The sequence below is a fragment of the Puma concolor genome, chromosome B2 (assembly GCF_028749965.1).
Source record: "Puma concolor isolate L17-30 chromosome B2, mPumCon1.1.hap2, whole genome shotgun sequence".
In the NCBI taxonomy this organism is placed as follows: Eukaryota; Metazoa; Chordata; class Mammalia; order Carnivora; family Felidae; genus Puma; species Puma concolor.
This window is the reverse complement of record NC_141671.1, coordinates 124,914,837-124,930,894: the sequence shown is the minus strand read 5'-3', so window position 1 is coordinate 124,930,894 and position 16,058 is coordinate 124,914,837. Positions and strand designations below refer to the sequence as shown.

At 37.3% G+C, this 16,058-nt stretch overlaps 1 protein-coding gene across 5 annotated transcripts in view; it reads left to right on the top strand.

Moving 5' to 3' along the window:
• Positions 1-1,099: 1,099 nt before the first annotated feature.
• Positions 1,100-16,058, top strand: part of BCLAF1 (BCL2 associated transcription factor 1) — a 30,327-nt gene continuing 15,368 nt past the window's right edge. For 3 of the 5 annotated variants that reach the window (XR_015251563.1, XM_086707942.1, XM_086707940.1), the window contains exons 1-6: positions 1,100-1,255; positions 7,924-8,028; positions 10,085-10,198; positions 10,964-11,875; positions 12,960-13,625; positions 13,780-13,949. Coding sequence is in view for 4 of the 5 variants with exons in the window: in XM_086707942.1 (XP_086564068.1) it covers positions 10,095-10,198; positions 10,964-11,875; positions 12,960-13,625; positions 13,780-13,949 (1,852 nt within the window). In the remaining variant the exon portion in view is untranslated. The remainder of the gene's footprint in view (positions 1,256-7,923; positions 8,029-10,084; positions 10,199-10,963; positions 11,876-12,959; positions 13,626-13,779; positions 13,950-16,058) is intronic. The other 2 variants (XM_086707943.1, XM_086707941.1) reach the window with 1 other exon arrangement.

The following is a 16,058-nucleotide window of genomic DNA, read 5'->3' as shown; positions in this document are numbered from 1 at the left end:
GGTGTTGGTAGTGGGGTGAGGGGCAGGCTGTATAGTGAGAGAAAACTGAGATACTTTTTCTAGCTGAGCCGGTAAATCGGGCTGAGAAAACGCCCTAAACAGTGTTAAATTCATAACTAGGGCCCAGCACTGGATTTAACTGACAGAAGACTGGTTGCTAATTACAACTTTGAAATCCTTTAAGATAGTCTACGTCCCTAAACATCAAAGTAATAACGGTTCTAGGCCCTAAGGAAGAAAGTGCAGCCCAGACAAGTATTAACAGAAAATGTGCTATGGCTCTTATTTGAAATTCTACCCAAATCAAAAGCAGTTTGCCTATTTATAATCTGACTTACATTTTTGGCAGACCAAGCTACATTGGGCTGTTTCTCGGCCGGCATAAATAATCATTATACCGTGTTGGCATATACCTATGCCAACGTTCTGAGGTGCCCAAGTGGTAATGCTTTAGCACCATCGGGAGGAAAGAAGTACCACCCTCTGATGCAAACCAAGACAGCCTAAGACGCTCAGAACACTGCGGTGCAAACTCCTTTAGGGATAGCAGAGTTGGTCTGACATCACTCTGGAAGGGACTTAGCTCGTGGCCATTTTTCTACTATTGAAGTGTGTTTGGCACATTTCATATCAAAGCAAAAGCGACACTTGCAAGTGTCCGGTTAGGAGTCCAAGAAGAAACTAGGCGCTTGCTGGCAAAGGGAGGAGACTCGGTTTGATAACACAGCCCTCTTGCTTCCCGGTCTTTTCTTCGGCCCGAGACTTTTTGTTTCTAGTCTGAGTCAGCGCCACAGAAAGAATAACGCAAACAAGCAAAAAAGTAGGGAGGGCAGAGAGATTCAGTGTACCCTCAGAGCGAAGTAGAAACGCCCGCGAATCGCACCGTGTGGCCAGAAGACCTCCCGACCCAACAGCCCACTCCGCCCACCGTCTACCGTCACCGCAACCGAGGCGGCAGCGCCAGACCGGAGGGCGGAGCCGCCAGATCTTCGCGCGAGATTAGCCACGCGAATTCCCAGAAAGCCTCCGGCAAATCTTAATAGCAGCCAGGAAGCCGGTTTAGGGCGGAAGGGTGGGCGGGGCTAGGCCAGATATTTAGCGGCACTGGAGGCCACGCCCCAAATCGGAAGTGACGGAAACGAGCTAGCGCGTCGAAGATACCTCTATGGTTTTCCTCCCGTGCTTGAGTCGGGAAATGGCCGCTGTGTAGTTACAACGGAGATAAGTCCCGGGAACCGTGCTTTCGGCGTTTCAGGTAGGCCTCATGCTGCATTCAAATCACTCAAAGGGCAGTAAATACCGAGGACGAGTGAATTATTGTTGAATCTTTTGTGGGTGGTGACGGGTTGGCGGCTACAGGAGGACCCAGGAGACGTTTTGCCGTTATTTATGCGTTTCCCCGTCAGATCTTCTCAGGTTTTCGAGGCACTACAGGTCGAAAAGGTGGGGGGTGGGGTGAGTAGCGAGAACGGTGCGCGCGCGCGCGCGGTTGCGAACCTGGCTCGAAACCCAGAGACCGCGCGGCCTTTCCCTGCGCGTGCGCACATCTCCCTCTTCAACCCTTCCCCCATTTCCTCGGCCCGGACCCTTGCGCGCGCCCGACTGAAAGCTCTCCCGGCGCACGCGCGCTCCCTCCTTTCTCCGCCTACGGCTCCTGAGGCCGCTGGAGGTGCAGCTTGTGTTCGCTTCTTATTGGCTGGGATCGCCACCTTTCTTTCCAGGCTTTGATAAAACAGCTATGACCTGCAGCAAAGTGCGTTGGGTAGGTTGACTCCTTTCTGCGTCGTCTTTAAACTCCTCTTTCCCGGTTTCACGCTACCCATCGGTTTACGCCTCGTTTTTTAAAATTCGGTTCTGTTCTGGGAACGTGTTCAGCTGTCCCCGTCACTGACCCCGGTATCTGCCTCCCGCCCTCGGTGTCGCGGGACAGTTTTCTCCGAGGTTAATCTTCCTGGATCGCCTTGGAAACCCACTCTATTTTTAAGCGAACCTGCACTCTTGACCCTTAAAGAGTTGGTGCCTGGTTACTGTTTCCTAGCATGGGGAGCAGGCCTTAGCTGATGGATCCAAGAGTAGCCCTGTCACACCCGGTCCCAAAAGGCAGTTCTCCAGTAGTACAAGCGAAACCACGTCCTTTTTTCGGCAAGTGATTCAGGTCTTTTGTCGTGTCAGAAATGTTGCATCCATGGTAGGTAGACGGTGGAATAAATGGGTGGGAGTGGTGAGCTAAAGTTAGGGACTTTGCCCTCATTTTAAGTCCATAAGTTGGCTTTCTTTACTTTGAAGACCTAACTTATTAGAATCAAGCAGCAGTACTACTGGCAACTACTTTTCTACGTCAAACTTTTTTTTTTTTTTAGCGTTTTAGATTGGAAAACTTAGGACTAAAGTTGAAGGCAAATGTAACCCAAACTGACGTTAGAGATGTGTTCAGACACATCTTTTTGCAGCAGCGCCTTTTACTGTTTCTCTGGTATTAAAAAGTAAGCCAAAATTCCTTAATCTTCGTGTAAATTGTCATTCCAGTTGGACTTTAGTTGGAATGGGGCTACTGTTTAGACAGTAAAGGATCTTTACATAGGAAAAGCTGCTACAAGTTTGTTTGCATTTTTATGTGATTCTAGCCAATTGAGGATAATTTGATGAGAAGGATTGTGTGTCTAAACTCATAGCTGAACAACCCAAAGTTGAAAGATGGCTTATAGCCATCTTGTTTTAAGGATCCCAGTTTTCACTGTAACGTTGTGGTAAACTTGGAATCGCCCTCCATTTAGGTAATTAAAATGGTGGCATGGGAGATTTTTAGCTAGAGCTAATTCTTGTAAGAACAATAGTACTTTAGGACTTGGAGACAGATCTGTAAAACACCCTTGATAGGCTCAGGTCTAGTTGAATTTAACTAGCTGTATTAGATTTAACTGTGTTCAAAAGACTTGTGGAAATAGAAGAAGTCTCTTCAGTGCTATATAGAGCTTTGGATTGGGAGTTTCCGGAAACTACATTCATGTGTGTGTTTATTTAATTTGAGAGAGAGAGAGTGTGTGAGAGAGTGCTCTCAGTTGAGCGGGGGAGGGGCTGCGAGAGGATGAGAGAGAATCCCAAGCAGGTTCCATGCTGTCAGCGCAGAGCCCTACTCAAGGGTCTCATGAACACTGAAATCATGACCTGAGCCAAAATCAAGAATTGGTTGCCCAGCTGACCGAGCTACCCAGGCGCCCCTCAAAAGTGCATTCAAAACTATTAGTTGAACAGTAGCTGAATTCCACTGTGTAATTTGCAGTGATTTATTGACAAAGAAGTAGGTAAGGGAATCTAGAAGCCCAACGTATCTCTGGGTAGTAAGTGTACATGGTTAGGTTATACTTCTAGGTTATGGATTTGTTCCTTTTTCACACACAGCTTCTTACATAGTGGTCATTCGTGTGTTATTTCAGGGTCTTAAGCTTTGATTTTTTTTTTTTTTTTTTTGACCCAGGACTGGAAAAAAAAAAAACTAGTCTACAGATGTTAAGGTAGTAATAATTGTAGCCTACATTTGTATAATATTTTGTGGAGTTTTCAAACTTGATCTAATATTTCCCCACTTAGGTTAGAGACCAGGAAGGTAGAAAACTTACTTAAGGCTCCATGAACCAGGGAGTGGCACAGCCTGATCTAGAATGCAGGTATTTTTCTCATTTCCATGCTCTCTTTTTTTTTTTTTTAAAGCAGGATGACAAAAGTGGACAAAGAACTAAAAACTTGTGACTAAATCATTTTTCAAAACCTTGCATTTATTTATTTATTTAATGTTTATTTTTGAGAGAGAGAGAGAGAGTGTGAGCAAGGGAGGGGCAGAGAGAGAGGGAGATACAGAATCTAAAGCAGGTTCCAGGCTCTGAGCTGTCAGCATAGAGCCCAACGTGGGGCTCGAACCCACGAACTATGAGATCATGACCTGAGCCAAAGTCGGACGTTTAACCCACAGAGCCACCCAGGCACCCCTCAGAAGCTTTTAATTATGGAAATTTTCAAGCACAAAAGCAGAGAAAATAGTGAACTCTGATGTTCTCGTTATTTAAGTTTAGCAATTAGCCATTTACCAATTCTAATATTATTTACTTATCTTTATTTGGAGTTTTTTAAAGCAAAATTCTCGTTATTTTGTTTCACATTTATAATGTTGATTAATGCTGTATCAAAAATATTCTTACAAGAATCATTTGAAGTAAAATTAGTGGATAACCTGTAGGTAAAGCTGTCACAAGCCAGGTTTAACAATAATGATAGCTAACATTTGAGTGCATAAGCTAACATTTGAGTGCATACCGTGTGCTAAAGGTTAGGCTGTTTACATTTATTCAATTTGTGTAACATTAAACCTATGAGTTAGTACCATTATTAGCCTTATTTTATACCTGTGGAAGTTAAAGCTGAAGGTAAGGTAACTTGACCAGTGTTGGGCATCTAGCTAATGGTCAAGTCAGATTTTTGAACCTAGTCTATTGGAATAATAGTCTTAGGATATAATTTTTAGCGTTATTAAAGATGTGAGTAGCAATAATTTGTATCACAATTTGGAAGCCAAACTCCCTGAATCTGCTAAAATGAAGACTTGGTTCAAATATGCTTGATTGGGTTATCTAAAGAATCCATTTTGGGGGCGCTTCAGTGTTGTTGAACTCCATTGTCTGCTCTTTTCATTATTTGTGTTCTAGCTGATCATAATGTATTGCATAAAAGGTACACTTTGTTAAGGTATTTAAGAACTTTAAACATAAAGCTTGACTTACTCTCTTACATTCCTCACTGGTTGGTGAATCAGTTGGAAAAATGCATAAAGCAATTTATTTCCTCTCTTTTTACATTTCTTTTTCTGATGTTAGTAAGTGATCTAAGGTTGTAATAAAGGGATGATTGATTTGGCATTTTGAATTCTATATATAGGTTATGGCTACATCAAGCACCTGTCAGTATATTGGAGAGAGCACAGGAGTTGGAATCAGGAGGTCTGGGTTAAATTTTGGATTAACCATTTTACACTCTGTGACCATAGGCATCCAAAAATGGCAAACTAATCTCTTGTTTTCTCTCCCAAACTTGCACATCACCCAGATGTTTGAGCCCAAAACTGAGAATTTAGGACCGCGGTTTTCTTTTTTCCCCCCTTCTTCTCTCTGATCCACACCAACAACCTGTGAACAAGTACTGGTTGACTGCACTTCCAAACTAGATTCTGGGCTTCTTTTTTCTAGCTTTATTGCTACTATCTTTTCCAGGTAACCAATTATATTGAATTTCAGCCTTGTAATTTATCTCCTTGATCTCTCCCTGTTGTTCATGCTGTTCACAGCAGCCATCTTAAAACGTGAATGCGATGCTGTGACTTCCCTGATTGCGGAGCCTTCCCAATATATTTAGATTTTACTCTGGCCTTCTTACTAGATGCAGTTTGATCTGGTCCTTTCCTGCCTTTTCTACTTTATCTCACATCCTCTCCTCTCACAGTGCCTCAACTTAGTGTTCTTTCTGTCCTGAATTTGCCAAGGTTGTGTCTTCTGCCTAGAATGCTCTTCTTTCTGTGGAACCTTGAAATGTCCCTTGAATTTAACCTTAATGTTAGGGCCCAAGAACCCATTTTTGTAGTCCTTTATACTTCCTAACACATCATGTTCTGGGTTTTCCCCCTCTCCCTTTCTCCCTTGTGAACATAATTTCCAAGGGAATAGGAAACTTAATGTTTCACTTAAAGTACACTATTTCCAGTGCTGGAATAATAGTACCTGGCATGTAATAGGCACCTTGTAAATTCAGATGAATTCTAAAAGTTTAGAGTTCTCTTAATTTGAGAGAAGAGGTTATGAGATTATGAGCATTAAGTGAGATGATTTTATTTAAGGTCACCTAGCATAATTCTTAAGTTGGTACTTAAGATGTCTTTGCTATGATTTGTTGATTTCTGTTCTTCACTAGTTAGTTTTTGGGGAGCAGGCACCTCTGCCATAGTCATGTTTCCCATAAAACTAGCACAGTGCTTTGTACATAGATTTTCATTAAAAAAAGAATTCGCTGAGCTGACTATAGTCTTTGTACTGACTATGTTAAATATTAATGTTAAATGTTAAATATATTTTTCATTAAATATTATATATTAAATAGTATTAAATATGTGTCATGCTTCACATATGATTTTTGAATTCTTGGTATGGGTACTTGAATATACTTACAGATTGTGAGCAAGAATATGTATCTATTAGTAAAACAGCCTTCAGCCCTTCCTCCCTTTATTATTTCTAGTGTATATTTTCTTGGAATTTCAAAAAAAAATCATGACTTGGAGTAAAGAGGGATTTGGCAGTTGACTTTTTCTTCAGATATGCAGAAATTAAAATTAGCCTTTTAGAAATGTTTAGGGAAAGTGTTAACTAAAATGAGTCTTGTATCACTTCCAGTAATGAATCAGTAGTGTTGGACTTAGAAGGTCCAGAGTAAAGAGTTTCATAACAATACATCAATTTAGAAGATTAGAGTTTTTCTCTGCCCCCACCCCCCCTTGGGGGATTCGATATTTTTAAAACTAAACATGCATGTACTTTAGAAATCCTTTTGTTTTTGTATCCAGTGTTGTATTTTTATTGTATTTTATTTTACTATGTTTTTCTTAATTACTAAGTTCCTGTTCTTTGTAGATTGAACCTTAAATCTCTTAATTTTGCCAGCAGTAGGGCCATGGGTATTTAGGGGACAATATTCTTAACTTTTTTTAAAGTTTATTTATTTTGAGAGAGAGATGGAGAGGGAGTGGCGGAGAGAGGGAGAATCCCACGCAGGCTCTGCAGTGGCAGCACAGAGTCCAATGTGGGGCTCAAACCCACGAACCCCACCAACCTTGAGATCACGACCTGAGCTGAAATCAAGAGTCAGCTGCTTAACCAACTAAGCCACCCAGGCACCCTAGGGGACAACATTGTTGATTGACCAGTTTAATTTTATCATTTCTTTTCCTTTGTATTTCTACTTTCATTGCATTTTTTATTGGATCTTTGGTAAGATTCACAGATTTTCATATTTATGTATATTTTTTTCATTAAAAGTGGTTTATGAATTTGTTGATTTTAGGCATGTATCAATCTTGTATTCTTTAGTTTCTGGTTCCTTCATGTTTTTTTGAATGTCCTATGCACATGATTGGTAATCACTGAATGTTATTTATAAAGCTAACTTTTTCAGTATTGATAACTGCTTAATATTTTGTGCAAAATTTAAATTTATTTGTGTAGTAATAGTAAATTAGGAACAGTATTGGCTTTTATTAGATACTTGTTTCATTTACAAGTTGTTCTTTTATTGGAACGTTTGTACGTGTATTAAAATGCTTTTAGGTACAGAGCTAGGATTACTGTGATAGCTGTTCATATGAATTTTAGAAACCTGTTTCAAATGAAATTGTAGAAAGGAAGTGGCCAAAAGAGAATAAAGATTAAGATAAGTAGCAAAACATTAAACTCATACTTTAGGTAAGTTATATAGTTAAGAGCATTATGAATACTAATAACCAATAGGTGACATGTTTTGCTATTCCAAGAGTACCATATTTGGCATTATATTAGCCACTTTGAAATTTTTTTGATAGGATAGCAGCATAGCTTCTGTTTTCTAAAGCTCAAATTGCTATCATTAAAATTCAAGTATTTAAAAAGTAAAAGTGCTGTCAGTTTCATGGTGCACATCTGCATTCTGATTAAAACAAAAAAAATTTCTTAAGCGTTTATGGTCAAAAGTTTATTTCCTAAATCAGTCTCCCTTTCCCTAAAATCATTAGTGCCCTTATTGAGAGTTTATTTCACTGCCTAATATGATTGATTCATTGTTGTGAAAAGTGGGTATTTTAATTTACCATAAATCAAACTCCTTGTGTGTTTTTTTTTTTTTAATCTTTGCTAGGAATTTGAATTCAGAGTTTAATTTCTCAGAACGTTTTCTCCAGGAAGAATTTTAACAACATCTCAAAGACTTCACTTGACTGCTTAATCCTGCATAAAACCCAAGGTAAATAGCATTCATTTTTCTAGTTTTCAGTTTTAGTTTGAGAAAATGTGACTACCTAATTCATAATTCTGTCTGAGTGATTAAAAGTGATGTAGTCTGAAGCTTTTGTGGTGTTTGTTTTGGTGGCTTGAATGAAGTAAGCCAGATTTTATGTTAAGTTTTATGAGTTTTATGAGAAAACTTTTTTTTTTTATGAGAAAGATTCTCTATCTACTGCCTCTGTGTTGTGTGCCTGCTTCTACTTTTATACATCAATTTAAAGACTCAGAACACAAAGCTGTTTAAAAATAACAAAATAACTCCTTCCCTTATGCATATAAGAGAAATTCTATAACTTTTTAACACTTTTGCACTGATGTTAGTTAAAGTTGATTGTATTACTTGTGTCAACTCATTTAGTACTCAGTACAACTCTGAGGAAGGTAGTATCTTTACATATGCCTTATTTATGAGAAGATAGAGGTGACGTTTGTGTATTTGAGGATAGTTATGTTTTATTTTGAGATAAATATATATATCTGAAACCCTGAATTTGTTATTTTTAAATGTTTATTTATTTTTGAGAGAGCGCATGAGAGTGGAGTTGGGGGCAGAAAGGGGGGACAGAGGAGGATCCGAAGTGGGCTTCGTACTGACAGCAGCAAGCCCATTGTGGAACTTGAACTCACAAACCGTGAGATCGTGACCTGAGCTGAAGTTGGACACGTAACCCACTAAGCCTCCCAAGTGCCCTGTCATTTGTTTTTTGATGAAGTATATGCAGATATGATGGTTGCTTTTTCTGTAATTCAACTCAGCGTTAGCACTTATAAATATTATTTCATAATACTGAGCAGAGCCTAGGTAGGTAAAGTTAAACGCCTTCAAAAATATTGGGTTGTAAGAGAATTGGAGGCTGTTGCAAGTTTAGTGAGTCAATTTTTATGGAAACAATGATTTCGGTAATAAGTTAGTTGAAATTTGGAAATAGTTATAGCATAAACAAACTTGGGGGGGCACATATAAACTTGGGAGGTACATATATAGGTTTAATTTTGTGAGTAGATTTCCTAAATCGTTTCGTCTTATTATGATTTCTGTACCCAGTGAGGTCTGATTATTCCATTAGATATTAATGCAATATTAGAAAAAGTTAGAATACTCGTGCCCAACTTCTCTCTTTCTTGTAGTTCCACTGTCTTTTTTTGCAGCAATCTTTACAGTCCATTGACTTACCAGAAAGCTACAGGGTGAACAAGCATTGTCACATAAGTCCATTTTTCTAATGTAGTCATGCAGCATTATATGCATGGAGTGGTTAATTTAGTCCCATTTTAAGGCCATAAAGCACTTAGGATGACAGTCGCTAGGTTTATTATTATTATTATTATTTTTAGTATTATGCCACTTGTGTTTTGTTTCAGGTTCCTTATTTGTAATACTGTGATATTTATCTTTTTTACAGGAGAGGTAGGCATTTGTATTGGTCATGGAATAACCTCTAACATGCTGCTGCAGTCTGATATTACTTTCTGGCTTCTGCAGCTGCTTCCTTTTTGAATTAAGGCATGTAGGTGCTGTTGTGTCTACAATATATAGTACCTGTTATGCAGGTGAAGATATAGTTTTAGTCAGGGATAATTGTCTCAGTATTCATTTGAAAATGATGAGTAAGATCCTGGGGCGCCTGGGTGGCTCAGTCGGTTGAGCGTCAGACTTCAGCTCAGGTCATGGTCTTGCAGTTCGTGAATTCAAGCCCCGTGTCAGGCTCTGTGCTAACAAACAGCTCAGAGCCTGGAGCCTGCTTCGGATTCTGTCTCTCTCTCTTTCTCTTCCTCCCCCCCTCCCCCTTTCTCTCCCCCCTCCCCTGCTCATGCTCTGCCTCTCTCTGTCTCTCAGAAATTAATAAATGTTTAAAAAAAAAGTTAAAAAAAAAAAGAAACAATGATGAGTAAGATCCTTAGAGAAACTTGTGCCTTGTAAAATTCAATTTGTCTTATGTGAAACTTCTTTAATTGAATGGTAGTTTTTTTTTGTTTTTTTGTTTTTTTTACTTTTTTGCTCTCTTATTGACTAGGAGAAAAGAAATGGGTCGCTCCAATTCTAGATCACATTCTTCGAGATCAAAGTCTAGATCACAGTCTAGTTCTCGATCAAGATCAAGATCACATTCTAGAAAGAAGAGATACAGGTGAATTCCTGTGTTTTTAATTCTTTTAATAATGATAGTGGTATTGGTTGCTGTTCATGGAGTGCTTGCTATATTTAGACACAATGCTTAAGTCATTAATATATTCTCAAATAACCCTGGGAAATGAATCCATCTACCTTCATTGTAGAGTTGGGGAAATTGAGAATTGTTTAGGTTGCAAGCTAGTAAATGGCAGAGCTTAGGTTTGATTTCAGTTAGTCTGACTTCAGATCTCAGATTCTTATTATACTGTACATGTATGGTAGATTTCTTTGAATTTACATTAAGAGATGAATAATGGGAGAACTATTTGACAGTAAATCATCTTTGCATATTATTTCATAGTTTCTCATTATTTCTGATTCTGATGTCTCAATATTATGTGTGCATTTGGCCAGTAGTATGTCATTGATGAGTATTTTTCCATGCCATTAAATACTCTTTTACTGTTTTACTATAAGTACCTGAATAACTTTTCTGTAATTTGTTTAGTATGTCCTGCTGTTAGGTATATCCATTTTTTCCCTTTTTTGTGTGCCTTCATTCCTAAGGCCTTTACTTTATTCTTTCAGTATTTACCTTAGTAATGAAACTTTGTTCATTGAAAACAGTAAACTTTACTTTTGTATAAATGAGAGGGTTTTTTTTTTTTTTTCATATACATTTTTGGTTTGGACTATTTACATGTTATTTTCAACCAGAAGTATTAGAACGGTAGAATAGAATCGTTTGTTTTTCTTACATTGATATTTATTTCATTTTTAGTTCTAGGTCTCGTTCCAGGACATACTCAAGATCTCGTAGTAGAGATCGTATTTATTCTAGAGATTATCGTCGAGATTACAGAAATAATAGAGGAATGAGACGACCTTATGGGTACAGAGGAAGGGGCAGAGGGTATTATCAAGGAGGAGGAGGTAGATACCATCGAGGTGGTTATAGACCTGTCTGGAATAGAAGACACTCTAGGAGTCCTAGACGAGGTCGTTCACGTTCCAGGAGTCCAAAAAGAAGATCCGTTTCTTCTCAAAGATCCCGAAGCAGATCTCGCCGGTCATATAGATCTTCTAGGTCTCCAAGATCATCCTCTTCTCGTTCTTCATCCCCATATAGCAAATCTCCTGTCTCTAAAAGACGAGGGTCTCAGGAAAAACAAACCAAAAAAGCTGAAGGGGAGCCCCAAGAAGAGAGTCCTTTGAAAAGTAAATCACAGGAGGAACCGAAAGATACATTTGAACATGATCCATCTGAATCTATTGATGAGTTTAACAAATCATCAGCCACATCTGGTGATATTTGGCCTGGCCTTTCAGCCTATGATAACAGTCCCAGATCTCCTCATAGTCCTTCACCGATCGCTACACCACCTAGTCAGAGTTCGTCTTGCTCTGATGCCCCCATGCTCAGTACAGTTCACTCTGCAAAAAACACCCCCTCTCAGCATTCACATTCCATTCAGCATAGTCCTGAAAGATCTGGGTCTGGTTCTGTTGGAAATGGATCTAGTCGGTACAGTCCTTCTCAGAATAGTCCAATTCATCATATCCCTTCACGAAGAAGCCCTGCAAAGACAATCACACCACAGAATGCTCCAAGAGATGAGGCTAGGGGACGTTCTTCATTTTATCCTGATGGTGGAGATCAGGAAACTGCAAAGACAGGAAAATTCTTGAAAAGGTAAACGCTAAAGTCTTTAGATTATAAAATTAATAGTTGTGTTCTTTGTATTCTGTTTGGGTATATAAGACTTGTATTGTTTTTACTCCTGACTTTTTTATAATTCCAAGTGGTTTTTACTACATTTGGTTAACTGTGGAAATTAAGTGTTTTAATAGAAGCTAATTTATATTTCTTTTCAATTTTAATCCATTTTTAGTCAGTCTAGAATTAATGTAAACAAAAAAATGTAGTAACATAAAGCATAACTAATAGTTATGTTGTAACAACTTAATTTTGTGTTAGAGCATTGAAAGCTTATTTTGTTTTCTTCACCATTATAACGTGGCCTATGTGAATAATAGATACAGTATGTGCTCTTACTTTTGTGGTATTCTACATGCAACTGGCAATTCTTAATAAATCTGACTATAGAAAAGCTAATTATTTCTTGCTCTAGTAACCTTTGAAATATACTTTGTTTAAATTCTGATTTCAAGCATTGCTGAAGAGTTGCTAAAAAACTCAGTGAAAATTGGTTGCTAAATGTAGTTTGAGAAAATAGAACAGGCATGCTATTTATGGCATATTGCTGTATAACCTAGAATAAAATTTTTTATTGAACTAATACAGTTTCTACTTAGTATTGCCAGAAATCATTTTCTGCAGCAGAGTAGATGTGAAATATTTTGTGATTTCACTTAGAGTATTAAATAATATTACTAAGTTTACTTTTGTGAATTCATTTATTTTAGTAGGGAAGTGTAATAGTCTGAAATTTTGAGTATAATTATATGTAGAGTTCTGATAGATAGGTACATTGTTTATTAGTGGTTCTTAGCCTCAAAAATTAAAGTGTTGCATGTTATAGAATTTCTGGAATTGGATTTGTTCGTGCAGAATTGTGGCTATGACTAGAACAGGTTTTTGAGAGTGCTGTATGGCTGCTTTTAATGTTTTTTTAAAAGAATTATGAAAAACAGTTTTCGGTGGTTTTTTTTCTCTTATTACTGGTCCTGCGATGTTGGGCAACATGTAGAAGTATACAAGTGATCCACAGTGAATGCAATCCAGAGTTACCATCCTCTTCTCTGCTTATTCACAGGTTCACAGATGAAGAGTCTAGAGTATTCCTGCTTGATAGGGGTAATACCAGGGATAAAGAGGCTCCAAAGGAGAAAGGATCAGAGAAAGGGAGGGCAGAGGGAGAATGGGAAGATCAGGAAGCTCTAGATTACTTTAGCGATAAAGAGTCTGGAAAACAAAAGTTTAATGATTCCGAAGGGGATGACACAGAGGAGACAGAGGACTATAGACAGTTCAGGAAGTCAGTCCTTGCAGATCAGGGTAAAAATTTTGCTACTACATCTCACCGGAATACTGAGGAGGAAGGACCCAAGTACAAGTCCAAAGTTTCACTGAAAGGCAATAGAGAAAGTGATGGATTTAGAGAAGAAAAAAACTATAAACTTAAAGAGACTGGCTACGTAGTGGAAAGGCCTAGCACTGCAAAAGATAAGCACAAGGAAGACGACAAAAATTCTGAAAGAATAACAGTAAAGAAAGAAACTCAGTCACCTGAGCAGGTAAAGTCTGAAAAGCTCAAAGACCTCTTTGATTACAGTCCCCCTCTACACAAGAATCTGGATGCACGAGAAAAGTCTACCTTCAGAGAGGAGAGCCCACTTAGGATCAAAATGATAGCCAGTGATTCTCATCGACCTGAAGTCAAACTCAAAATGGCACCCGTTCCACTTGATGATTCTAACAGGTAATTCCACATTGATACCCAGGAAGTAACCTGTGGTTGCTTAGTTAATATTCTAGTTAATTATCTTAATTTTGTGAACACACTCCCATTTTCCTATTCAAACCAATGGTATATTTTGTTTGTTATGTGTGTGTTTGTTACCGATATGCTCCAGACCTGCTTCCTTGACTAAAGACAGGCTACTTGCTAGTACACTTGTCCATTCTGTCAAGAAAGAACAAGAATTCCGATCCATCTTTGACCACATTAAGTTGCCACAGGCCAGCAAAAGCACTTCAGAGTCATTTATTCAACACATTGTGTCCTTGGTTCATCATGTTAAAGGTATGTTTATTAGTACGAATTAAGTATTTCTTGTAAATGAAAGTGAACAACTAGGCTTTTAATAATTAATGTACTCTAGGGCTAGCAAGTAATATATAGACACCATGAGAAATTTGGAAAAATAGTTTCATGAAAGAGCTATCAGTTTTGTTAGCATTAAGACCCATAGAGATACTTAATACAAAGTGATTAAAACACTAAATAGAGTTAAAACACACTCTAAAAATCTGTATTGTGACAAAACTGATACATATTTAATGCAAAGTCTTTGAAATGTGTCATACTGTATTGGAAGGGTAGAATGCTTACAGATGATTTATCCTTGCATGCATATGACTTAACAATGTACTCTTGCATAGATTTAGAATAAAGCAAGGCCATGGTGACTTGAGTATTACTGAGAGTAATACTTCAACTTTTAAAGAAACCCGATACCAGTGGAAAAGCAGTATTGTTTTTCTATCTATATTTTTGTGTTACTTAATTTGTTGTAATACTTAGCTTTTTAAAATGACAGGTAAACTGGAAAAAGAATTATTGGAAGTTTTAAAGGGGAAAGAGTTCAAGTGATTTAAAAATGTTAGATGAGTAGTGATTACATGAATAGTGGATGATAATAACCTTTTTTTAAGTCCTAAAGATGTTACATGTGTTCATTTTAGCTAAAGTAATGATGCTCTATTTTCACCCGTATGTAATTCTAGCTTCAAAGTTACTAATAATTTTCAAATGTTTTAGGGTATGACTTTTTGGGCAATTAGGTTGTTTTGTTTTTGTTATTTTCTTTTTGTGTTTAAAAGGCAGCTTACTATGAAATAGGTTCTTACCCAGGAAGCTACGTGGTTGTTGGTCTTAAAAGCCATTTTTTAAAAAAAATTTGTCTTTTTATGAGAACAACTCATTGTAATAGCTGAAACTTGTCATTAGCAAATTCTTTATGCAGTTGATGTCTCAAAACAGTGAATAGTTAATTTCTTTTTGACTGTAATTATTTAAACAGGGTAACAAAAAAGTTTTGTTATTTGGCTATAACTAGGTTTGTGAACCAGTTTGTGACCATATTATTGTGGTACATAAAATATGAAACATTAACATTTTTCCTTTTTTTTTTTTTTTTTTTTTTGCCTTTTTTTGACCTGTCTCCACATTTTACAGTTTATTGCTGAATTTTGAGATCAGGTTTTGATAAATTTTTTCTTTTTCATTTTCTTTTTCTTTTTTTTCTTTTTTTTTTTTTAAAGAACTGTAGTTATGTTTCATTATTGGTATTGTGCAACCGATCTGAACAGCTCTTTCTTAATTTAGAGCTGAAAATGCCCAGTGATGTTTTCTTTTTCATTGTAACTAGGTCCTGGAATATGTTTTGAAATGGCAAAATCCATGTTTCAAAGTAAAATAGCTGTTGAAAGATACAGGCAAAGTTGAATCTTCTGTCTTCCTGGCAAAAATGGCATAAAAACTGAGTTGCTAGCTCAAATTCCTGGGTTTCATGGAATTATGATTGAGGCACTACCCTTGTAGTGGCCGTTTCAAGTTTTAATGATTGGTTATGAGACATGTGCTGGATATTGGGCGGTAAGTTGACAAAGATGTATGTTGACCTGTTAAGCAGATAGCTTGCTTAGTAATGTAACATTTCATGACTTTATACGTCTTTCTATTTTACGTTTACAGCGTATCTTGAATGGTTTAAAAACTAGTATTGATAATACTAATTTTAAAATTTAAGAGAAGGACAAGAGAATAATAGAGAATGTGCTGTCAGGTTTGCCAAGATGCCAGATTTTTGGAGTAATTAGTGTTAATTGATTTGAAAAGTATTTTTTTCAATTGAAATGGTAGTATTCAGTTTTTTCTTAAATCCAGTTTTTGTTGTCAGTATAGTTCTTGATGAAGTAATTGTATTCACTAAAACCAACTGTGTAGTTATTTCAGTATTTTTTGCAAATGATTACTTGAAGTAACTTCCCTGGTTCATATTGGCAAGGTATAAGGACATTCACATATTATTCCTTTTGTTCTGTTTGAGGAAGTATTACATGATTCAAATCAAGTTAGAGATTCTCAATTTAGTCTATTTATTGTTCTTGGAATTTATGCAGCGTTGAC